The sequence below is a fragment of the Mesoplodon mirus genome (assembly GCF_964341445.2).
Source record: "Mesoplodon mirus genome assembly, chromosome: 18".
In the NCBI taxonomy this organism is placed as follows: domain Eukaryota; kingdom Metazoa; phylum Chordata; class Mammalia; order Artiodactyla; family Ziphiidae; genus Mesoplodon; species Mesoplodon mirus.
The window spans coordinates 10,146,890-10,171,553 of record NC_138994.1 but is presented as its reverse complement, the minus strand read 5'-3'; the positions used below and the strand labels follow the sequence as shown (position 1 = coordinate 10,171,553).

General features: G+C 40.3%; 1 protein-coding gene across 4 annotated transcripts in view; it reads right to left on the bottom strand.

Moving 5' to 3' along the window:
* TANC2 (tetratricopeptide repeat, ankyrin repeat and coiled-coil containing 2) overlaps window positions 1-24,664 on the bottom strand; it is a 354,826-nt gene that overhangs the window by 49,142 nt on the left and 281,020 nt on the right. For all 4 annotated transcript variants that reach the window (XM_082602709.1, XM_082602710.1, XM_082602711.1 and 1 more), the window contains 3 exons: window positions 24,321-24,552; window positions 17,209-17,375; window positions 13,143-13,750 (listed from right to left, as the gene is read on the bottom strand). In XM_082602709.1, the coding sequence (XP_082458835.1) occupies window positions 13,143-13,750; window positions 17,209-17,375; window positions 24,321-24,552 (1,007 nt within the window). The remainder of the gene's footprint in view (window positions 1-13,142; window positions 13,751-17,208; window positions 17,376-24,320; window positions 24,553-24,664) is intronic.

Genomic DNA, 24,664 nt, shown 5'->3' with positions numbered 1-24,664 from the left:
CCTTATTCCTTTTGACTCCTAGCCTCACCATTCTCTAAGATCACCAGGAGCCTCTTAATTGGTTTTCTTTTAGCCTTTGATCTTTTTCTTTCTTTTTATTTTCTCCTTCCAGCTTTAGGTCTTATGGACTATTTTCCTTGAAACTGTCTCTTTTCTTGGCATCTGTGACACTACCTTGGCACTTTTCCTTTCCTTTGGTTACATTAACTTCTTTGCTCTATTCCCCATTCACTCTTCTTTTGCAGGCAGCCCTCCCCTCGACTCCTGGCTTCAGCTCTCACTGCAACAGCATCTCTAGCTCTGAGATTTCCTTTGCTTCTCTAGCTGCCTGCTGATCCTTCTACCTCCAAATGACCAGTCAAACGATGCTGTTTGAAGCTGAAGTCTTCCCTTAAAACCAAATCCCCTTAAGAGTTCTTTATTTTTAAAAAATACTTCCAGTCACTCAGGCATAACATCAGCTGCTGTTTTTCTCCCCCCTTTGCATTGTCTCTCTTGGATAACTGCAATCCACTCATTCTCTCCACTGCCTCCTTCCTGGCCCACACAGAAACCTGATCAAAATTCACCTCAAAATTCTTCAATGGCTTTATATTTCCTCCTGTACATAATCTAAACTCCTTAGCATGGTATTCAAAGGCTCTCCATAATTTGTCCCTCATCTATCTGTGTCTTTACCTCCTTACCTTGTACTTCTAATTCCAGACAGAGTAACTTATTCTAGAGTTTCAAACATGCTTTCCCTCTGCCTGGAATTCTCTTCTCTGTTTAGTTCATCAGGCAAACTACTTCTCATTCTTCAAGTCTCAGTCCACACCATCTCCTTTGTGAAGCCTTCCCTGGTGCCCCCAGATGGACTCAGGGATTCTTTCCTTTAGGCTCTGTTGTACCTGGTACACATCCCCATCACTGCACAACTGCAGCACTCTCTCTCTGTCTGCACGTCGGTCTTCCCACTAGACTGTACTGAGGACGGAAGCTACGTTTTTTCACATATGTACAACCTGCTAATAGGAGTAAAGAGCAGCAGAATGAATGAATAATAATCCCTTACATTTGTAAACTACCTCATGGTTTTCGAAATACTACAACACTTATATTCTCCCGTACACCTATACTACATTATTTCTCCTAATACGGTAGAAAATTGACTGAAACTCAGGAAGATTGAAGGACAGATCCTAGCTCACGTTGTTCAGATGTAAAAGAGATGAGATGAGAACCCAAGGTCTTCTGAAACCTCGTTCCACTGCCACACTGACAAGATTAGGAACTGGTTTTTATTTCTGGGCAAATTTGTATGAAAAAGTTGACCAATGTAAAGAACAATATGTTCATTTTTACAGTGTACAATCTGAATTCTTACAATTAAAATCAGCAACTGTTAATTTTGACATTTTTCGATTAGCATTTTGGGAGAGAGTAGTTAAGAAATAGAGAGAGCCCTAGTCACTGTGACATTTTACGCATGACTGAACACAACTATGTTTTCCCCTATAATTAAAGATGATGGTGATCAAAATAAACATTAATGTGGGTTCATATGTGGTTATAAAGACCAATGGGGGGGGGTGGCAGTGGTGAGGGCAGAAGAAGTATTTCCACATAGCTTATATAATTAGGTCACCTTGTGATTCAGTCACCCTGCGGACTCCATCCCTGAAAGAAAGTCAAATCCCAGTTCTGTCACTTACAAGCTTTATAGCCTTGAATAAGCCTTCTAACCTCTCTGTAAGACAGGGATAGTAACACCTGTCTCTCAGGACTGTGGTGAGAATTAAGTGAGAGATATTAAGTAAAATGTACTTTATATTTCTTTTATATCCTCCAGAGTAACTAGCACACTGCTGGACTAAAGGAATGAACGTTAACCATAAAAGACTTTAAACATATCAGAAGATGACTGTGTGCTCAAACAGAACTTTAATCTTTAACGTATGCAGCAGGGTGAAATGCAGTACCCTATCCTTAACTCCAATCTTTGCCCCTCCACACCTAACCCCACTACCTTTACAGCCAGAAAGGGAAAAATGACTGGGGATGGATGTCATTCACTGTTAGTCAGTGCAGGAAAACTTGGTAGTATAACTTCAGGCAGAGAGTGGGGATAAGGACAGAGCTAACCAGTCCCTAAGAAATAAGGTAAAAGTTAAGCTAACAGGAGGAATAATGAACCTCTCATGTAGATCAGAGGTCTTCAGGAGGATATAAACCTTACATTCAAGATATATTTGCTTTGCGATATTTTAGGAGAGAATCAATCACATATCAGAGTTAAAGATTCTTCCCCCCAGAACTGTCTCCTCTCCCCTCTCCTGACAAAAGGCAGGGAAGGGCGTATCCAGAATATCAGAGGGTAGATCCAACCTCCATTCCATCTGTAGGCATCAGCAGCCCCTCAATAAGGATTACTGGAGACAAGTGATACTCACCCTTGGAAAACTATAGGTTATAAGACAGTGAGGATCTGCCCTTACCTGATGCCCCTGTACCACAAGAGTTCAGAACTATGGAATCTTTCAGACAAAATCTCTTTCTAAGGCAAGACTACCCTCTAGGGCATCCCTACCCTCTGCCCATTTACCGGTTTGGAAGTTTCATAACAGTTGTTATATATAAAATATACAATGGTACTATGTTTTTCTAATAGATTTTCACTTAGCACACAAGGGAGATAGTTAATCTTAAGTTTCTATTTGTGGTACTGAAACACACTAACAAATGGACTCAAATATTTCCAGCATGGATGTTTTCTCCACTGTTCTAGCCAGAGTCACTAATGTGTAGTCACATAGATTTCACCAGCTCTGGTGATGACAAACTTGATATACAACACTTTAGTGTTTCAGAGACATAACACTTAAGTGTTCTGATATTCTTCTATGTGGTGCTCAGATGTGATAAAGTGGTACAGGGACAGCCAGTTGGCAAGGAACTGCTTACAACCTAAAGCCTATCCTAGCTATCTTATAATGTGGGCTGAAATAACATGTGCTGCTGTGGAATGTCTTTATATTATAGAGGTACTTGTGGGGAATTATTTAGGGAGACCTAGTGAGATTAGAATTATGGGGCAGAGAAGGATATCTGTCTGCAAAAGGTCTGTGCTCCCATCCACAGTTGAGAGTTGTTGGGAAGCAGTTACTTTGCCAGGGACCTTGCGTTCACATTCAAGTGGGGTCACCTGACAGTTCTGGCTAATGGAATACAGGCAGAAATTATATTCATTACTTCAGACCTAACCTGGAAAAGTCTTCTCCTTTGATTTCCATGACCTTACTTTCTCTTGTTTCTCTAATATTACTCTTGTAAATTATTATTTGGCTCACCATTTTCTTCTAGCATTTAAATACACCTACTCTGATATGAACCTATTTACAAAACAGAAATAGACTCACAGACATAGAGAACAGACTTGTGGTTGCCAAGGGGGAGGGGGCTGAGGGAGGGATGGAGTGGGAGGCTGGGGTTCGCAGATGTAAACTATTATGTATAGAATGGATGAACAACAAGGTATTACTGTTATAGCACAGGGAACTATATTCAATATCCTATGATAAACCATAATGGAAAAGAATACAAAAAAAGGGAAAGAATGTGTGTGTGTGTGTGTGTGTGTGTGTATAAATCACTTTGCTGTACAGCAGAAACTAACACAACATTGTAAAACAAATATATGTCAGTAAAAAAAATACCTATTCTGTTTTCATGCTTCCAAACTTCCTGCTTTACACTCTTAACCTGGGTGATCTTGTTAAGTTCTATGGCTTCTACTGTCAGTTATTTGCTGATAACGCCACAGTCCATAACCTCATGCCTTCAACTTTCCCTTTTCCTGTTTTCCAAGGTCACATATCTACATATATTTGTTCATCTTCCCTTGGAGGCAATTCAGTATAAACATGCCAAAAATAGGATGTCACCTCTCCCCATAAGCCTGTTCTTCCTCCTGCCCTTGTTCATGCTAAAACCCTTCCTCCTTTCAGAATGTTCTATGCTAGTCAGTAGCTTCACTATTTTCCATCATTCAAGATAAGTTCTGAAGTCATTTTTGATCCCTCCACCCTTACCTCCCATACACACAAAAAAAGACCAAGTGCTTTTGAGTATCTCCAAAATGTCTACCTTGCTCTCTGTTCTCACATTACAGGCCTTAGTGTTTCTCACCTAGACTACTGCTCTAAACCTCATAACTAGTATCCTGACCTGCAGTCTCTCCTCTTCTTCAACCCATCTTCTATATGCTACTTGTCAGAGCTATTTTGCACATTATCAGAGTTATCTGATCATTGTCTCCTCCTCCTCACAAAATTAGACTCCCTGGTATCTACAGAATAAACTGTAAACTCTTACACCTGGCATTCAAGACTTTTTTCCTAGTGACACGTGTTATCATTCTCTCTGACCATATGTCCTTTTTTTTTTTTTTTGCGGTACGCGGGCCTCTCACTGTGTGGCCTCTCCCGTTGTGGAGCACAGGCTCCGGACACTCAGGCTCAGCAGCCATGGCTCACGGGCCCAGCGGCTCCGCGGCATGTGGGATCTTCCCAGAATGGGGCACAAACCCGCGTCCCCTGCATCGGCAGGCGGACTCTCAACCACTGCGCCACCAGGGAAGCCCATATGTCTTATTTTCTAATTATGGCTTCTCAAAATTCCGCAAGGGCACTTCATGTCTTCACACTTGTTTTTGTCCCTGCCCTTATGTTTTATAGCCTGCTTACAGTGCTCTCCTGTGCCAATGCTGCTAAACAGAATCAACTCATCCTTCAAGGCTGAACTTGACTGTCATTTACTCTGCAAAGTATTTTCTCTTTGTCTAGGTCCCTATGGTACTCAGTACTATGGCACTGTCATTGGTTGCTATGTGTCTGGCGTTCCTCTAGAATGTCATGGCTCTAGTGTTGGGGGTGTCTTAGTCACCTAAGTTTCTCTAGTACCTAGCAGAGTCCTTGGTGTAGAGTAAAAGTTCAATAAATGTTTCATGAATGAATAAATGCCACGCAGATGCGTTCATGGAAAAGCAACACAAGGACTTCAGATCCACTGTCTAATGCACTATCCAATTCAACCTTGAACTGGCAGGCATCTCTGTTGCCACGGATCAACTGTGAAATGAGTGTGACCATGACTCAAATACTGACCATACACTGACAATCTTGATCTTTTTCATCTCTCATCTTAAAAATCCTGCCTGCAGTTAAACTTTGGTGGTTGCTGCCTTACAGTCTGCTTGTTGCAAATGACAGCCACATCTTTACAGAAATGCTTGCCTCTATCTTCAGCTTTTCAGTTAGTAACTGCTTTGGCATGTTCTTTTCGTGGCTTTCTCATGGAACCGGAATACAAAATACATTTCTAGTCAGCTTGTCTTACTGTTTCATATTCAACGTGGAGATGGAAGCGCTAATGATAAGGAGGACACTATAAGTAAAGCGTGCCCAAGATGTACCTTTGTAGAAATGGGTGGAACAGCATAATTTCTTTTTAAACATAGAACTTGGATAGAAATTTGCTGCTTTCTCCCGCTATGCCTCACAGTTTCCTCCTGCGCTTCTGTTCTGTTAATGCATCACTGGCCCTAGGAGAACGGACGCTGTCTGCCTCTGCTGTGCCAGTGAAGCCTTTAGGCAGTTGGCAGGGCTTCACGAGGCAGCAGAGCTGTGACGCCACTGAACTGCCACAGTTTGAAACGCCAACAACAGGCACAGGAAGATGGATCACTTCTTCCACTCCACGTTCCTCAACTCTTCCTTTGTACCTCCAGCACAGCACTCGGCCTTAAATTATAGCTGGTTATAAATATGTCTGTTAAAACCGCAATCCTGTAAGTCGTGGTAGACAGATCTTACTTGTTATTTGTATCCGCTGCAGTGCTTAACACAGAGCCTTGAATGTGTTACCTAACAAATGTTCACAGGGTGCGTGCCAAAATGCATGCCTTCACTTTCTACCGACGTGCAGGAGTGGAACAAACGAAACTACTTAACTATGGGAAGAGTTTCTCAAATACTTCCAGTTGCAAGCTTAAAGTTAGTACCACTGACCACTTCTTTGTTCACTCATTAATGCATTATTTAACAAAATATTTGCTGAGTGCTGACTGTGTGCCAGCCACTCTATTAATCATTAGGAAGACCAAGGTGAGCGTGATAGGAAGGCTCCTGTCCTCATGGAGCTCACTCACATTCTAGACGGGAAAGCGGACAATAAACAAGTATCCACAGACAATAAATTAATAAAAGACTAGAAAGTAAAAAGGTTGCTATGTTAAAGCCAGGAAGGACTTTCTTAGATAAGGTGACACGTGGAAGTCTTAGGAGGTGGCCATTAGGCTGAGACCTGAAGGAGTGAGAGATCTTGCCATGTGATGAGGGAAAGTGAGCTCCGGATGGAGCGGACTATTAATTGCGAAGAGCCAGGGGTGGAAAAGAGCTTAGCAAGTTCTAGCAACTGGCAGATGACCATTTATGACCAGAAAATTGTGAATAAGAGGGAGAACAAATGAACTTAATTAGAGAGGGCAGGCAGAAGCTATCTTTGTAATACAGGGCTTTGAAGGATCTGGCTTTGATTTTATTCTAATCACAACAAGAAGCCATTGCAGGATTTTCAGGAGGAGGTTACATAGGGTGTGGACAGTAGAGGTGGAAATAAGTGGGTACTTACAAGTAAAGTTTGGGTGGTAGAACCAAGTGGGTATGCTGATGGCTATAGTGAATACATGTTTCACAGCTGTGGGTTCTTATGGTTGAGTGAATAGAAGGCTATTAGTGTTGATTTTACCAAATGTGGAGATTCAGCTGCTTTTGAAAGTCTAGAGACAGCCGAGTAAGTTGCTCCGCTCACAAAAAAAGAAAATGTGCTGTCATATCCCACTAAGCTGGCAGTAACTCCTTCTGATTGCTGTGCCATGAATCTTGGTTTGACAATCTAGGAAAGCCTGTGGGATTCCCATCTTTTCATTCAGCCCGTGTTGCTTCAGAGACTCATTAACAGGACAAATTAGCCTCTATTTCCTATGCTACTTTCAGTACCAAAAATTTCCCTTAAAATTTCCCTGCTCTACTTTTTCTTTTTTTTTTTTTTGGCGGTACGCGGGCCTCTCACTGTTGTGGCCTCTCCCGTTGCAGAGCACAGGCTCCGGACGTGCAGGCTCAGCGGCCATGGCTCACGGGCCCAGCCGTTCCGCGGCATGTGGGATCCTCCCAGACCGGGGCACGAACCCGTGTCCCCTGCATCAGCAGGCGGACTCTCAACCACTGCGTCACCAGGGAAGCCCCCCTGCTTTACTTCTTATGTGTAGTTGATTTAACCCGTATTTGCTACACCTTAAAAAAGCAATATATATATATAATTTAAATATATAAAGCAATATTATGTTTGTAGCAAAATCACATATAGGAGAGTACAAGTTCCTTCTGTGTTTTCATTAGTTGACTCTTCTGCATGCCTGCCAAGTCATAAAATGATGCTCTCTCTCCATCCTATAAGCAGAACTACTTCTCTGTATATTTATGAACTTAGCAAACTTCACATGAGTTTTTATGACAGTAAAAATAAGTAGTTCTCAGTTTTAAATAGGTGTGGAGAAGAATTCTGATTACCAGCTTTCCCCGAACTTAATTTTGGACTTGGAGAAGGAAAAAAAATATGTTATAGCTGTCCATCTTTGAAGACATGAGAGTTTTAACAATGGGGACAATTTACCTGTTTGACTGATAGATGTGGGTTCCATGATTTATGCTGAGAGAAACAAATTTGTAAAGTTTAAGGACATCATGCCTGGGGAAACTGGACATATTCCCAGATATATAGTAGATTTCATGTAATCTCTCCCTTGCATTATATTACAAAACCATGACCCTGGGTCACTAGAATAATAGATATTCCATTATTATTTTGAGTCTCAAATTTATTCTCGATGCCAATAGGGAGTTAGAAAATGGTTTAGGTAATAAGGACAAAATATTTATGGCAAATTAGACAAATCCCCCCAATTATTATAGATTAGTGAAATTTCTCCACGAAAATCACATATTGAAATCATGACACCAGAAGACTGACTTCCCCTTAGTGGTAGAAAAGAATTAGAAGTGAAGCAGATCTGGACCCAGAACAGAGATTAGAGAGCTAGTATTTCTAGGCAGGTAAGGTCATCTACTAAGGGACATGTACGAGCAAAAGGTGTTTGGTACCCCTCTCTTCTCTCTGCATTAACTCTTCCAAACCTCCTAAAGGCTGACTTAGTTCCAGAAGCCTTCTTTTTTCTTCTCATGATCTATCACTTTGCTGAATTCTTTCCTAATGCTTTTAGAAAGCAGAATCCATCTGCCAGTTCAAGGGGTTGTTGTGGGAGCCTGCAATGGCTGAGGAGCATTAACCTCAAGTTCATGCTTCAGTGAGGGTAAGGTTAAGTGTGTCCTGCCTGGAGGCTCCTGTTTGGATTTAAAAAACAAATAGGGCTTCCCTGGTGGCACAGTGGTTGAGAGTCCGCCTGCCGATGCAGGGGACACGGGTTCGTGCCCCGGTCTGGGAAGATCCCACACACCGCGGAGCAGCTAGGCCCGTTGAGCCATGGCCGCTGAGCCTGCGCGTCCGGAGCCTGTACTCTGTAACCGGAGAGGCCACAACAGTGAGAGGCCTGCGTACCGCAAAAAAAAACCCCAAAACCCCAAAAAACAAATAAAACCACCACAACCCTGCAACTCACCATTCTGTGGTCATTTCAGACTTATGTATTCTTTAAGAAGCCAGGCTGTACAAGTTTCTGACACAGAATTAGTTTTCCTTTATAGGGAGAATGGCCTCTTTTTTTTTCCCCTTTGACAAACTGCTTCTACTCTGACACTCTGCTTTGTGACATGGATTTTGGGGCACCCAGTCTCCAATGTGTAATTTGCTAACATGGCCAAAATAATTAAGAAAAATCTTAAAGAACATTTATTGTAAGGTATCAACTCTGGCCACAAGGAATCGAGTAAGTACTCAACTGTCCCCACAGGTACAGTTAGGACTTGCGTAGCTTTTTCCCTTTTCCACCCACTATAAATTTGCTTCTCTTAGTTTGAGGAAATCAGGCCAGCTCAAATTAGGCTTCCAAATCAAACCTCATTAGGTTCTACAGCTTAAGACTCGTTAAAGTTTACAACAGGCTTCCTGCGTTTTATTCAAACAACTAAAAATAAGGCAGCTGAGTCTCTGAATCTCTATGTCAAAATCTTACATGTATATACGCATCAAAATGTTGATCTGAGAGCTGTTCTTAGGGAAGGGGAGGCTAATGCCATGAAAACAGAGATAACAGGAAAGAAACAGGAAAAAAAAGAGTGGGGTTCATTCAGGGCTAGCCTAAAGCTATGTAGAAATATTAGGCAGTAATTGGACAGCACCAAAAGCCTGGTGGCCCCAACTGTCTACTCTATCAGCCTCACATTTCAACTATCAAAGTCATTAATAGGTTGGATTATAAAGGCTGGTGACTTCTCTTAAATGCCTTACTTAAAATACGCAAGTTGCATTTAATGTTTTCTACTTCCCTGTTATGCGCATAACAACAGAGATTAGTTTATTAGATTAGTGAGTTAATCTGATAGCTCAGTGGCCGAGGGAATAACATGTAAGAGATTAGTTTCAGAGTATGACAGAATATGACAGTGATGAATAGTGGGAAATAGAAGGCAGAATAAGGTGATGAGGTCTAAGGCTTATGAGTGCCTCAAGGGGCAAACTTTTATCTAGAATGTAAATCTAAAATCTTAGAAGTTTTGATGTAATGAAAGATTTTGCAGTGATACTTTGCTTACAGTTGGCTAAACACCAACACGCATATATATACAAATACTCTACCCTGTTACCAAGCCAAGAAAAGGTATCTATAACTCATTTCTTTCTGTGACAGACGTGTATGCAACCTTAGGTCACCCTTTCTGGGATGTCAATTGTCTGCCCTGATTCTGGGACAACAGGAAGTCTGATATTTAAAATAAGGAAAACTCTATCTCAGCTGCTGCACTGACCTCCAGCTCTGCTTCTTCCTCCTTCTAGTGCCATCCTCAGATTACTGACTCTCTTCACTTAGCAGAAGTACCTCCCTGGGTGGCCTATTTCTGATGAAGGTCAACTACTTTTTGGCTTCAGTAGAATATTCTCATCTGTGTCTAATTCCCTAATAAGGTCAGTAAGTTCAGGGTGAAGACGTGAGTGTTGAAAGCCCAGGAAAACGGACTAGAAGAGATGTTCTGTAGCTTCTGAAAGTTCTCCTTACCCAGAGTTATGCATGTCAGGCACTGGCCTACATAATGTGAATTCAGAGGCACTGAGTTAGTCTTCCCTGGTCTACTGAACCACATTAGATGTTCTAGAGAGAAGCTGGAGATAAAGTGGAGAACAGAGTGGGAAACAATGTACAGGAAAAGGAGGCTGAAGCCATAAAGGCAAACCCTGCCTGGAAAGGGTCCTGCTAATCAGACTCGCTTACAATGGAAAGCAATTACAGCCAGTTTCTTTGAAAGGCCAGCCTGGGCTTTGCCAGTGACATTAAATTCTTAGCGCATTTCCATCTCATTGACCCAGGGGGCCTCAAGCTCTGAGATCAATACCTTAGTAACAAAGCTGGTGCCAGACAGTGCTGGGAGGAAGGCTGAATTCCAACTGAGATGAAACATGTAAGAAAGCTTTTTTGATAATGCCTGGTCCTGTTTACTCTCTGCCATTAAGTGATATATGATGATCCCTCAGCAGCCCTGAGTGTTATTCAATCGCCAGGGAACAGACTACACAGCATTTGAAGTTAGAAGTGTTTGCTCTCCTTGTCCCAGTGCATCAGCCTCTTGCCAAAATGATTCTAGTTAATAAACAATGTTGAGAAGGTAAGCCATGATATGGCTGCATAAATACCATCTTTCTCCCTTTGAAAGCCTGAGGGTTTTACCTGTTGTAAGGATACTGTTAATTCAGCGTTAGTCTGGCTCCCTTGGACCTCAGTTCTCAATCCTCTGAGACGTTCCAGGATAAGAGAGCAGATCAGACAGCAAAGTTCCTCTGGAAACTGATTTCAGTGTTTATTAGGCAATTCTAGATTGGTCTCTTTCTCTTAACTATGTCGTTGCCAACTCTGTGTACTGACATCAGCAGCAATACTGGTGGGATTTACAATAAAATCCTCTTGGGAATGGCATACAGCTCATAGAAGAGACTCAGACCCAGGGTTTTTTAAAAAAAATCTTGTGCCCCCAAATGCTGATAGCAGAAGATTCCTGCTGCCTATCCAATTAGCCACAGGATTTAGTTGAGGTGCACCTGAAAGGTCTATTACTGCAAAGAGAGGGGAGGACAAAGAACATCCCCTGACCACCTTCTCTGTACTCTGTGCTAGTCTAGGCATTACACTACATGACCTCAATTCTAACAGCTCTAGGAATTATCATCCCTCTTATGTAGATGAGAAAACTGTCTCAGAAACATTATGTAATTTCCCAAAGGCCACAGTTCCTAGAAGAGGTAGGATTTATTAAGCAGGTCATCTGACTCCAACGTTTATGTTCTTTCCACTACAGCATGTTTCTTTAAAAAGTTTCCCTCTTAGGGAAGACAGCACAAAATCTACTGCCTGGCTTAATATGGTCATCAGAATCTGGAACTGATTTTCTAACGAGTCGGCATGAAGTAGGCCGAGCAGCATGCCCACGAGCACAGGTGTCTCTAACAGGACTTGGTGAAGAACATGCCTCGTGAGTAGTAATAAAATCCCAGCACGGTCAGAGACGGTCAGCCTCTCTGACGGCTCACAGCGGAAGGCACAGGCAAACCTGGCCTATCTTCTTTTGGAGCCAGAATAAGCTCTGCGTTCGTCAGCTGTGTTGTTGGTATCTTCTTTGTTTCCAGGAAATTAGGACTATACCTTCTTTTGAAAACATCAACTTTACTAAAGGAATAATTCCTTCAAAAAGGAGTGTGAAGGAGTAGAAAGCACACCTCACTAGGATGCTAGAGATCTAGGTTCTACCCAAGAGAATGGGAAACAGTTTCATATCGAGTCTGGTTTGTTGAGCTGAGAAAGATTATGTCAGGGTCAAGCTCATCAGGAAAGAGTGCTGGGGTAAATCAGTGACATCTGCCACGGGTGCAGGATAGGGGAGCAGTGGTACACACAGCACATTTGCCATTCCTCTTTGAACTCCTCTTCCTTTCTCCCACCTGTTAACCTTATGGCTTTTCACAAGTGATTCAGCATTTTAAGGCCTTTATAGTAAAACAGGGATAATGACACTTCATTTATCTAAAGGTAAGAGTGGCTAAATCAGCTGATCGCCTCAAGTCTTTTTCAGCTGTAAGGTGTAAGATTCCATTTTCCACTGTAAATCTTAGCATCAGCTGGGCTCTAATGGGGTCAGTCATTGGTGACTTTAACAATGGTATGGCTTTTAAAAGGGCACTCACAATCTTAAAACAATTCTGCTCTAAGTCAAAGAGGTGAACAATGTATCAATTCTTTCTGAAGAATACTGAGGAAGTCTGTTAAATGGTTAAATTAATTACCGCCTGGGGACTGCCCTGGTGGCACAGTGGTTAAGAATTTGCCTGCCAAAGCAGGGGACACGGGTTCAAGCCCTGGTCCGGGAAGATCCCACATGCTGCAGACCAACTAAGCCCGTGTGCCACAATTACTGAGCCTGTACTCTAGAGCCTGCAAGTCACAACTACTGAGCCCATGCTCCGCAACGAGAAGCCACCACAATGAGAAGCCCGCACACCGCAACGAAGAGTAGCCCCTACTTGCCGCAACTAGAGAAAGCCCGCATGCAGCAACGAAGACCCAACGCAGCCAAAAATAAATAAATTAATTAGTTAAAAAAATTAATTATAGCCTGTGAACCCTAGTGGAATCAAGAGAAAGTTGTTTAGAAAAATACAGGAATGTAAGGAGCATTCTAAACATCTATGCAGATTTTGAGTCTTAAGGAAATAATATGTGAGAAAATAAACTTCATTATAGCCTTGTCTTAAGAAGAAACAGAGATGATGTTTCCTTTATGTGAAATGTTCAATGAAGAACACTTCTCACTGTTTTCAATACCCATGCTCCATGCAATAAATACAAAATAGGCTCACAAATTGCTTATTACAGATCTATGGCTTACCTGGGATCACAGAGAAATTTGGTTTTCTCTCCTTCTTCTCTCCAGATAAGCCATTCTCGAAAAGAAGGATGTACAAACATACGAGTCATGTCTCTGCGCTTGATTAGGAACATGGAGAGGTTCTCCATTCTCTGCTGAAAATCCTCCCATTCTAGCGTGCCTTCAATGCTGCCAGCATTGATGGCTTGGAAGATATGTTCATCAGTCAGTGGGTGGAGAGAGGCCACTGCCACATTCAGGAGAGGCATCACCCGGTCAAAGGAAGACTGGGTTGGGAACTTCATATTGCACTGGAGTAAGTAAACCTCAGAGAGCGAAACAGGAACTACTTTGTAGCTAGAGCTCTTTAACACTAGATAGCCTTTCTCTATGAGGTCAAATGTGAGTTTCAGGTATAGATAGGACCCTTGACTGAGTGTCTTGAGATGAGAACTGAGTTTGCCAAATGTAGTATTGTCCATTTTGCCATTAAGTGAAATGTTATTCTGGATCTCTGAGCTGCTGTGTATCCGGTGCAGGATGTAAGCCTGCAGGTCCTGGTCTATGGCTTCATTCTCTTCTAGTCGATCCAAAAAAATCCTATGGAAAGGCAGCAGCTTGGTAATTTCCTAAAACAGATGGAGAGAGAGAGAGAGAGAGAGAGAGAAAGACCTTCAGTTTCCCCTAACTCTTGTGATAAACTACTAGGTCCACAAATTTATTCTGAACTTCTGAGTGGTCAAAGAAAAGAGGGAAATACGATCGAGTATTAGTGTCCATAGATTAAGACATATTAGTTGCACAGGAGGGACACTTTTCCTAATATTGAGACTTAAAATAACTTTTATGGGTCTTCATAAAGGGCACTTTAGGAGTGATTTAATGGTCAATATCCTAAATAACACTCACTCTTAAAATAGAAAAGAGAATGCCATATAACTTTTGTTGTAAGTTTTCTCAGTGTAAACCATAGCATAATGTCAAAGTACAACTCACTAAGATAAATGTAAAAGGACTTAAAGAATGTCATATAAAAATGTGACCTTCTATCCCGCCTGATAAAATGACTTTTTTTTAATGTAGGTTTTTTGGAGATGCCTTAGCTCAAAGGAACACTTCTAATAGTGGGAAGCTTGGTACCTTGGTGATCTGCTTGGAAATTACATTGGGGGAAGGTGACAGGGCTTTGTGGTGACTCTCACGCTCTGGAATCCATCTTTTCTTATGTGCTTATAGACTTTGCTCCTGTAAGTATCTATTCCCTCTCCTGCATTAATTTCCTCTTCTCTCCTCTTTCTGTCTTGTCTCCACACAGACATGTGACTCCATATTCCTCCCTCCAGCTACTATATCTCTGTTCCCATGTTTAGCAAAATCTAACAGAAAAGTTTTCTCTACTTACTGTATTTCATTCCTCCCTTCCCATTCTCTCCTCCATTTGTTGCAATCAGGCTTCAATCCCGTCACTTCACTGAAATGGTCCTTGTCAAGATGATCAGCAATCTTCATCTTGCCAAATCCAATAACCAAGTTTCATTTCTCATCCTCCTCAACCTCTCAGCAGCATCTGACACAGGTGAACACATCTTTTTTCTCGAGTGCCCTCCTGCAGCTTTTGCTTCCACAGCATGCTCCCCTCATCTTCCGCTTAGCACACTGGCTACTCCTACCCAGCCTTTTTGGCTGGCTCCTCTCTCATTTCTCAGTCCACCCAGGGCTCACGTCTCCATTCTTTCCTCTTATCTGGCCACCCTCACTCCCTAGAATAGTTGGGTCCCATGGTTCTAAATATCATCTATACATGGATGATGTCTAATTTCATTTTTCCAGCTTAGTCATTTCTTCTGAGCTCTCATCTTATATCTCCGTCTACTCAACAATGACACTTGGATGTTTCATAGACAAACTTATGTGATCAAATCAGAACTACTAAAATTTCCCCCTACCACAAAACCTCTGCATGTCAATAAATGGTATTACCACTGACCCTACCACCATATCATAGGAACTATCTATGATCCTTCTCTTTTCCTCAAACCAGCATCTACCCAGTTGCTCACCAAAACCCCACAATTCATCCTTGAATCTTCTCTCTTGCTCATTCCCACATCCAGCCCATCATCAAGTCCTTTTGATTCTTCTTCAAAATATACTCCAAATATGACCACTTCAGAGGGTCTCCACTGTTCCCACTCTAGTCTAAGCCACCATCACCTTTCACCTGTACTTCTGCTTCCATTCTTGATCCCCTACATATTATTATCTACACAGCCAGCAGCCAAAGAAAGTAAATCAGATGTTATCACTTTACAAGGCTCCTTGGAGAGGCCTTTCCTATCTGCCCTATCTAAAATATCTGTCATCCTCATTTATCCCTTTACTCTGTTATATTTGTCTTCATAGCACTAACACTACCTAAATTTTTAATATATGTTCATTTTTTTACTTTATTATTTGTGTTCCTCACTAGAATACAAGCTTTATGAGGGCAGGGATATTGTCTGTCTTGTTCACCATCGTATCCTCAGCTCTTAGAAAGAGCCTTTATACTTGAAGTACGTAAAAAATGTTTGTGGAAATAATGAATGATCAATTATGAGGGTTCATTTTTAAAGACCTAGGAATTGTTTCACTGTCAGCTAAATAATTTTAAAAAGTTATTGGTTGAAGTGAATGAAGTATCTGGGAAGTCATTGCAGGTCCTGATCTATGAAGACACTGACATTTGGACTTTGAGTGTATAGTACTTTTCCTGTTCTTTGGCACAGCTGAAAAATTAAAGTCACGTGGTCTACCAAGTCATACTTAAAACGTCTTTTGAGATTGCACATGGCATTATATAAAAATATAAACGAAGAAAAAACCCAAAACAAACAAACAAAACTTATATAAACGAAGATATCTCCTAAGTACGTACTTAGTAAAACTAGTCAGAGATTGTGTTCCTGGAAGTTTCTTTTATTCATCTTTCATCTTTAACAAGCTACTGACCAATAATGGCAGATTACATAATTTTTAGTTGTAAAGATGCATTTACGTTGATTCACTCACATTCTTCAAATTACTTTGAGATTTTAATAACAAACATCTGTAAGTTGGTGGTCAGGATCAGAAGTACAGTCTCTGATCAAAGAAGGCAGATTGACCTAAATTGGTCAATCTATAGGAAAAATACTAAATGCCTGGGAGAGGGGAAAAGGAGGGCCCCGAGATTAGTTTCTGTATATTAACAACTGTTTTAAGGGAGCTGCATCAAAATAGTGGGATGGGTGTATACTATGCAAAATTTTAATGTTCTTTAAAAGAGGCTATGGTTAGGGGAAAAAAGGTTGAGAAACCCTGTTTCAAACCAAGTGTGAATATGTAAAGAATGGAAAATACCAACTCAGCTATACTGTGAATGGTAGAGAAGGTGGAGTCATTTATCCTTAGCCCATATGTCTTTACAGGCACAGTTCCAACATTCCTAGTCATTCTTCCAGGCCATAAACTGAGTGATCAGTGAGTGAGCAGGGAAGGTAATTAAAAAAAACTCTTATCTCCCAGTTGCAGTAAATTTAATATAAAGCCTTAATATTGCCAATATTTCTTAGAAAAAGAAATATATAGAAGAAAGTCCATCCTCATGCTATAGAAAGTTGAGAAACAGAGGGAAGAACTAGAAAATCTGACTCTACACTGTACATTGAACTGGATTTTGCCTGGCATTAAATGATAAAAAAACATAAAACAAAAGTCAAACAGTGAATTAGAGTGTTACAGCATCTATTTGCTTTGCTATACTCATGACAAAGTCTAGAAAAGTGGACTTTCTTTTCATGCTTTTTTGAGGGACACTTTATCAAACTTACCCAGAGCAATGGAAATGGGAATTTGAGCTAAGAGAGTAGTATACAGAGAATGCTCTCTCTAGATTGTATCTCTTACTCTCAAAATATGCTCATTGGGAATTACTCTTGCTAGTGCTCTAGGACATGGCAGAGATTTAGAAAAGCTCATCACTAAAGGTACAAGGACCTAGAACTTTTTCAGTTTAAGCACTCTCCAAGGGAAATAATTTATGGTCCAAAAGCAAACAAACACATACCTGTAAACTGGTCCTAACTGTTACAATTAGTTTGAGCCAGGAAGGAAATTTTCCAATCATTTTACTCAGAAATGATACAATTGTATCCCCATAATCCGGTTTGTGAAATTCTGCTTCATTTAATCCATCAATTAAGATGATGAAATCTTCATCTGGGATTTTTCTCTCTGAGATAGAAAGAAACAAGTTACTTAATAATTACCAAGTGGATAAGTGAGTTCTTTCTGGGTCTTTGATCATGTATCTCCTTGGAAGAAAAAATTAGAAAAGGTCTGTTGTGTGTTTAGTGAATGCTCAGGGTACATAATTTATTATAAAGATGTGGAATAATTCATTTAGTGAGTTCATTTTGCTTTTCACCAGGTATGAATGTGTTTGTCACATAAATAATATATAAAGCATATGTATCATCATCATCATTTCCCCCATGTTATCAGTTGTGAGACAGCCTGAGCATTGCATTTATGAGAATTTGCACATGTAAATTAATTTTTCTCTCATACCTGAAAAAGCTGGAAAGAATGTTTTTCTCCCCCTCAGCCCCCCCGAATCTGACAGCATTAAAGAGAACAGTATCACATGTTCTTTGGGGAATTTCCAAAAAAAAAAAAAAGGTTTAATTTGGAGTCCACAGCAGTATATAAGACTATATGTGAATACGTAGTAGGAAGGAAGGGATGGAGGAAGAGAGAAAAGGAATCCCAACCAACAGACAGATCTACACTAGGCAGGCTGGATTCCAAGATCTTACAGAACCAGCAGCTTCCTAGACTATACCTAAAGCAGCTTCAAGGAGATAGACCCTTACGTGATCTTTCCAGGGGAGCAGGAGCCATGTAGGAAAGACAAATATCTTTTGTTTCCCTTTCCCGCCTGGAGTCTATACTATCCTAAATTGACAAGATCAGTTTATCGTTAGGGCTAGGCTGCAGAAGACTTGGTAAGATTTCAGGTTTCCACTCCCATTAAATGCTTACTGATTCTTAAACAATATTGAACAATTAGAGATTAAAAAAATCCCCTGGCTGAATGAACATTTCAGTATAAATGAATTGCAAATAACAAGTAAAAGCTCCTAGTTGGTAGGACCTTACAGGTTCTGAAGAGAGGAAAGCAGGGGAAGAGAGAAAGAAGTCACTGGATGCCTGAAACAGGAAATAGGTTATATCTGAGGAGGAAAAAGAAAGTGAAGCTGGGGACAGAAGGAAAACTCTGAGGAACTCTGTACCACGTTGGCTCTTTTAGCTTTTGAAAGAGTCGAGACTAATCGAAACTCTACATATATTTGTTTCACATTTGAAAATATGCAGATTTTTTGCATGATTCATAAAACTTTATATTTCCCCTCTAAAGTACAAGCTTTACATAAAGGAGTTTAATTTCAATAGCCTAAGTACTATAAATTAGTTCTCAAATTATAAAGAGTTTCAACTATTACTTTCATCTGGTGACTTTAGGAAGAGAAATGAACTATGGATTTCAGCTCTCTAACTGTTAACAATAAGTATTAATGAAATGGCATTCTAGATGATGTAGGGCTAAGAAAACACATTACTCCTTTAGGGAGTCCAACTAATTCCGGAAGAGAGAGGAGTTGCTTGGAACTAATTGGGATTTACCCACACAAATGGGGGCATAGAACAGTCAACTGGAACACTAATATACGGCTGCTCCTTGTGGTTTGTACTTCCTCACAGCAGGGTAAACTCAAAGCAGTCAGTCTTTTTTTCTTTTTTTTTGTGGTATGTGGGCCTCTCACTGCTGTGGCCTCTCCCATTGTGGAGCACAGGCTCCAGACGCGCAGGCTCAGCCGCCATGGCTCACGGGCCCAGCCGCTCCGCGGCATGTGGGATCCCCCCGGACCAGGGCACAAACCCGTGTTCCCTGCATCGGCAGGCGGACCCTCAACCACTGCGCCACCAGGGAAGCCCAAGTAGTCAGTCTTTTGACGTGGCAATGAATACCCCCAAAAGCAAGTGTTTCAGTGAACAAGCTGGAAGAAGCATGACCATTTACGACCTAGCCTCAGATATCACATAGCATCATTTTGTAGTATTTTATTGGTTGAAGCAGCCACAAGTCTGCTAAGATGCAAGGGAAGGAGACACAGACCCTAAACCTGGATGGGAGGAATGTCAAAGATTTTGCAGCCACGTTTTAAAACTGCCACACTACTTTTAAAATTTCAGTTTTCAGTTGTTTGCTGCTAGTATATAAATACAACAGATACTGCATATTAACCATATAGACTGTAGCTCCACCTATGTTAATTCTCGTAGGCTTTTTTTTTTCTTTTGTAGATTCCTTAGACTGTTCTAGGTAAACAATCACATCTGCAAATAAAGACAGTTTTACTTCTTCCTTTCCAATCTTTATACTATTTGCTTGTTTGTTTTCTTATTGTGCTAGCTTGGACCACACATGGAATGTCGAATGTTAAGTCGCCTTGCTCCTGATAGTAGGGGAAATGTATTTAATATTTCATTGTTACCTGCATGTGTTTTGGAACTGTCCTTTATGAGACTAAGTTTTCTTCTATTCTTAGTTTGCAGAAAGTTTTTACTGTTAATTGTAATATTTTGTTAAATGTTTTTCTGCATTTGTTGAGATTATAGATATATATTTATATAAAGACATATAGATTTTCTCATTTATTCTGTTAATATTATGAATTACAGTGATTAACTTTCAAATGTTAAACTAACATTGCATTCCTGGTCAAGTAAAACTAATCATTTTGCTATTAGTGTGTTTCAGGATTTTGCTATTATGGTTATGAGGAATACATGTCTGTAATTTTCTTTTCTTATAAAGTCCTTATCATATTTTGGTTTCAGCATTAATGCTTGTCTAATAAAACAAACTGAGAAATGTTCTCTTTTCCTTTATTTTCTGAAAACATTTGTGTAAGATTCATATTATTTCTTCTTTAAATGTTGGATACAATTCATTAGTAAAACCATCTGAGCCTGGAGTTTTCTTTTAACTTACAAACTAAATAGATAAGAGCTAGTCAGATTTTCTCTGTCCTCTTGAGTCACTTTTGGTAAGTTGTGTTTTTTATAGAATTTGCCCCATTTAAGTTGTTGAATTTATTGTTATATAGTTGTTCATAATAATCCCTTATTTTTCTTTTAATGTCTGTAGGAACTGTAGTGCTAGCTCCTCTTTCACACCTGATGTGTTTTCCTCTCATTTTCTTGATCAATCTTCCTAGGGGTTCATTCATTTTAACTATTAATTTTTTTCTATTTCACTGACTGCTGCTCTTGCTTTTTATCATTTCCTTCTTTCTGCTTACTCTGGTTTTATTTTCCTCATTTTTTTCTAGTTTATTAAGTCATAAACTTAACCACTGATTTTATGTATTACTCAGTTTGAAATATTCTGTAATTCACTTTGTGATTTCTTCTTTCTCTTATGGGTTGTTTAGAAGTGCACTGCTAAATTCCTAAATATTTGGGGATTTTATGTGTATTGATTTCTAATTTAATTCCATTATCTCAGAGAATATTTTCTGTAAGATTTTAATGTTTTGAAAATTTCAGACTTATTTTATGGCCCAGGATAAGGTCCATACGCACTTGAAAAGAATGTATATTGTGCAGTTATTGGGTAGTGTTCTATAAATGTCAGTTGGATCAAATTGGTTGACAGTGTTGTTAAAATCTTCTATATATTTACCAATTTTTGTCTACTTGTTCTAACAGTTACTGAGAGAGAGGTGTTAAAATTTCCAACTATGATTATTTGTCTATTTAGCTCTTTGGTTCTATTAGTTTTTGATCCATGTATTTTGAACCTCCATTATTAGGTTCATACATATTTAGGATTACTTTATCTTCTGATAAATTGGTCCTTTTATGTTTATCAAATGTCCCTCTGATAATACTCCTTGTCTTGAAGTCCACTCTGCCTTACATTAATAGACCCACTCCAGCCTTCTTATGCTCCATGTTTATAGAGTATATATTTTTCTACCCTTTCACTTTCAATCTGTGTCTTTAAATAACCTCTCCTGCAGACAGCATATGGTTGGGTCTTGTTTTTAATCCGGTCTGACAGTTTCTGCCTTTTGATAGAAGTATTTGGTCAATTTAAATTTAATGTAATTATTGATATGGTTGATTTTAATCTCTCATCTTGTTGTTCCATACTAAAAAAAATTATTCTATTCTTTCTTTCCAGGCTTCTTTTGGATTAATCAAACAATTTTTAGTATTTCATTAATTTTATAAATTGTGTTTCCAGTTATTGCTCATGATGGTGATTTTGTTTTAAGGGTAAGAACATGGGAATTTGATAGAATAATTAAATTCACTCAGAACAACATTTACCAATGGGGATATCTAAAGCTGGTTATGCAGACCTAAATGAGAAGCAAATATATCTAGTAGCAAAATTAAAAAACACATGAATTATGGTTGAGAATCCAGAGCTGAGTCTGCATGCATTTGGATATTCTCCTTGAATTAGCCTTAAGATGTAGATCCTTGTATCACTGACTTTCTTTCAAGGTACCCCTACATGTGAGCAATTTCTATGTTCACTTATTTGTTCAAAATTTATTTTCTGAAATGCCTACTATGTCCAAGGTGAGGTAATCACTATGAAGGATAAAAGTTGAATAAGAAAAGGTTCCTAACTTCAAAAGCATGCAATTTAGTCAAAAGAATAAGTACAGAAATAACTAATTCTTATAAAGCACAAAGTATAATATCTGACATAAAATAAATGTTCAATAAATGTTAGTAATAAAAATTTAAGTTCTTATTATACACACAGTAATGTATGAAGTACCATAAGTGAGATATAAAAAAGAAAAACCTATTGTCAATTTAGAAGGATATTGTAACTTACTGGAGGGGGCAGGTGGATCAGCAGGTATTTCATGAATGAGGTGGTATTTAAGGTGGTCCTTGAAAGATGGGTAGGATTCTGACAGGCAGAGATGTGAGGAGAAGGTATATCAAGAAAAGGAGGGCTTCCCTGGTGGCGCAGTGGTTGAGAATCTGCCTGCTAATGCAGGGGACACGGGTTCGCGCCCTGGTCTGGGAGAATCCCACGTGCCACGGAGCAACTAGGCCCGTGAGCCACGACTACTGAGCCTGCGCATCTGGAGCCTGTGCTCCGCAACAAGAGAGGCCGTGATAGTGAGAGGCTCGCGCACCGCGATGAAGAGTGGCCCCCGCTTGCCACAACTAGAGATAGCCCTCGTAGAAAAAAAAAAAAAAAAAAAAAAGAAAAGGAAACAATGAACAAATGTATGGAGGCAGGAAAATGGAGGGGAGTATTTAAGGATTAGTGGATACTTTGGTTTACATGTAAACACAGGGTTCATAAGGGTAAAAGTAGATAATAAGGCTGGAAAGTAGGTTGGATCCAGGCCATTAAGTACCTTAAATGATAGGTCAAGGAGCTGGAAGTTAATTCAGTGAGGTAATAGGGAAGCACTGGAGGTTTCTGAACAGGGAAATTTAGTGATCAGAGCAATGTTTTATGAAGCTTTATCTGGAAGCAGTACATAAAGTCTAGAAGACTGGAGAGACTGGGCAGAGACTACCCACCAGGTATGCCATTAATGGGTTAGAGGTGTGCCTAAAAATGAATCCCTTCAGCCCTCAGGGCTTCAGGGGATTTGTGCAGCTGTAGCCTCAGGGCCAGCCATGGCCAGCTATGGCCAGCCATGTCCAGCCATGAGGAGGCATGATTTTTTATCCCAATGAGCTATACAAATTTTAATAATTTTCCAAGTGTGTTATGATGTGAAAGAAGCACTAGACCAGAAAACCAGAGAAAACCAGGAAGGGTAGCAACACAGATGTGGTATCATGGGCAGCTGAACAGCCTTCAGGGTAACAGTGGTAGGAATGACTTTGAGATTAACGGATGTGAGAAACATCAGGAGGGCAGAATTAACAGGATTTAAAGATTGACTGAATGTACAGAAATTTCTCTTTAATTTTGCTCAAAATAATTGCAGAGAAATTCCAATGTTTAAAAAAGTCTAGGGTATGGTAAAGCTAATAGTAGGTAGTAGAAGTATAGATAGAGGTCATCAGCATTGAGAAGAGGAACTCTGATATCCAAGTAATTGGCATGTAAGTTCACATACTGAAGATAGAGGCCGGAAGAATGTAAATTCTTATAAGTATCTCTGAAATGCTCGAGAAAAGTATATAAGTCTCTCAGGAATAAACAGGATTGCTCAGCAATCTCATGCTTACTCAGGTCCTTTTCTTCGGTTTCCAGCACTGACAGAACATTAGGAAGGGGGTAAGGCAGAGAGACGGGTGAAGGAGGAGATGGTTACATTTAGGTCACAGCCAACACTTGAGCTGCAGAGTTAAAACGGAGGAAAGGCATGAGGCATGAGAGGGAGATGGATCCCATTTCATTTTCCTCCACTTCTTAAAAATATCTTAATACCTTTTAGTGGACATTTAAGTAATTTTTAGCATATACACAGTTATGCAACTCTACATGCCATTTCATTTTACCTGACTGTGGTTAAAAAATATATAAATATAATAGCAAATATAAAAACTGAGGATGTTTCTAACCACAGAAACTCCACAGCACTGGGTTGGAGTCATGGCTTTACCAATTTATTTGAACTCCACGGAAGGACTGGTAGCTCTACTACCTTTAGTTCAAGAGAAATGCATTATATTTGGAAATAAGAATGAGAATTTTTACAAAGAAAGGAGGAAGTAGCAATTCCTGGAGGAATTTTTATTTTTTCAGGTAAAACCTTTTATTTGTTAACTGAATCCTGTAGGAACATTTAGTTTTCGCAGTGTGATAAAAATAATTGGGCTTCCCAGGTGGCGCACTGGTTGAGAGTCCGCCTGCCGATGCAGGGGACATGGGTTCGTGCCCCAGTCCGGGAAGATCCCACATGCCGCGGAGCGGCTGGGCCCGTGAGCCATGGCCACTGAGCCTGCGCACCCGGAGCCTGTGCTCCGCAACGGGAGAGGCCGCAATAGTGAGAGGCCTGCGTACCGCGAAAAAAATATATATATTAAAAGTAATCATTTCTATAGCATGACCCCAGGTGAACTTGGGCTCCAGAGCCTCCACCTTCCACCTGCTTTGCACCTCATCTGTACCTTTGTGGAGATTCTCCAGGGGCTCCAGCACTCCCCTCCGGAAGGAGGCCATGGGATCTTGAACACAGGACCGAAGGCTCAGCATGCTTTGTAGGTGAGGCTCCCGGAGAAGCTGCTCCCGATAGGCCGCCAGCTGCGGTGAACGGCAGAGCAGGGCAGCAACATTGTGGACGAATTCCGGCACCAGGCAGGTGTAGGCATTATCTGCTTGGCAATAGTGATAGGCAACCACCTAAAAAAGAAAGATGAGAACACAGACAGGTTTATCAGTAGCAAGAGCAACGGTCATGGCTACTGTACAATCATTCTCTAACACTGTCTTCTGTCTCCCTAACAATGCAGGG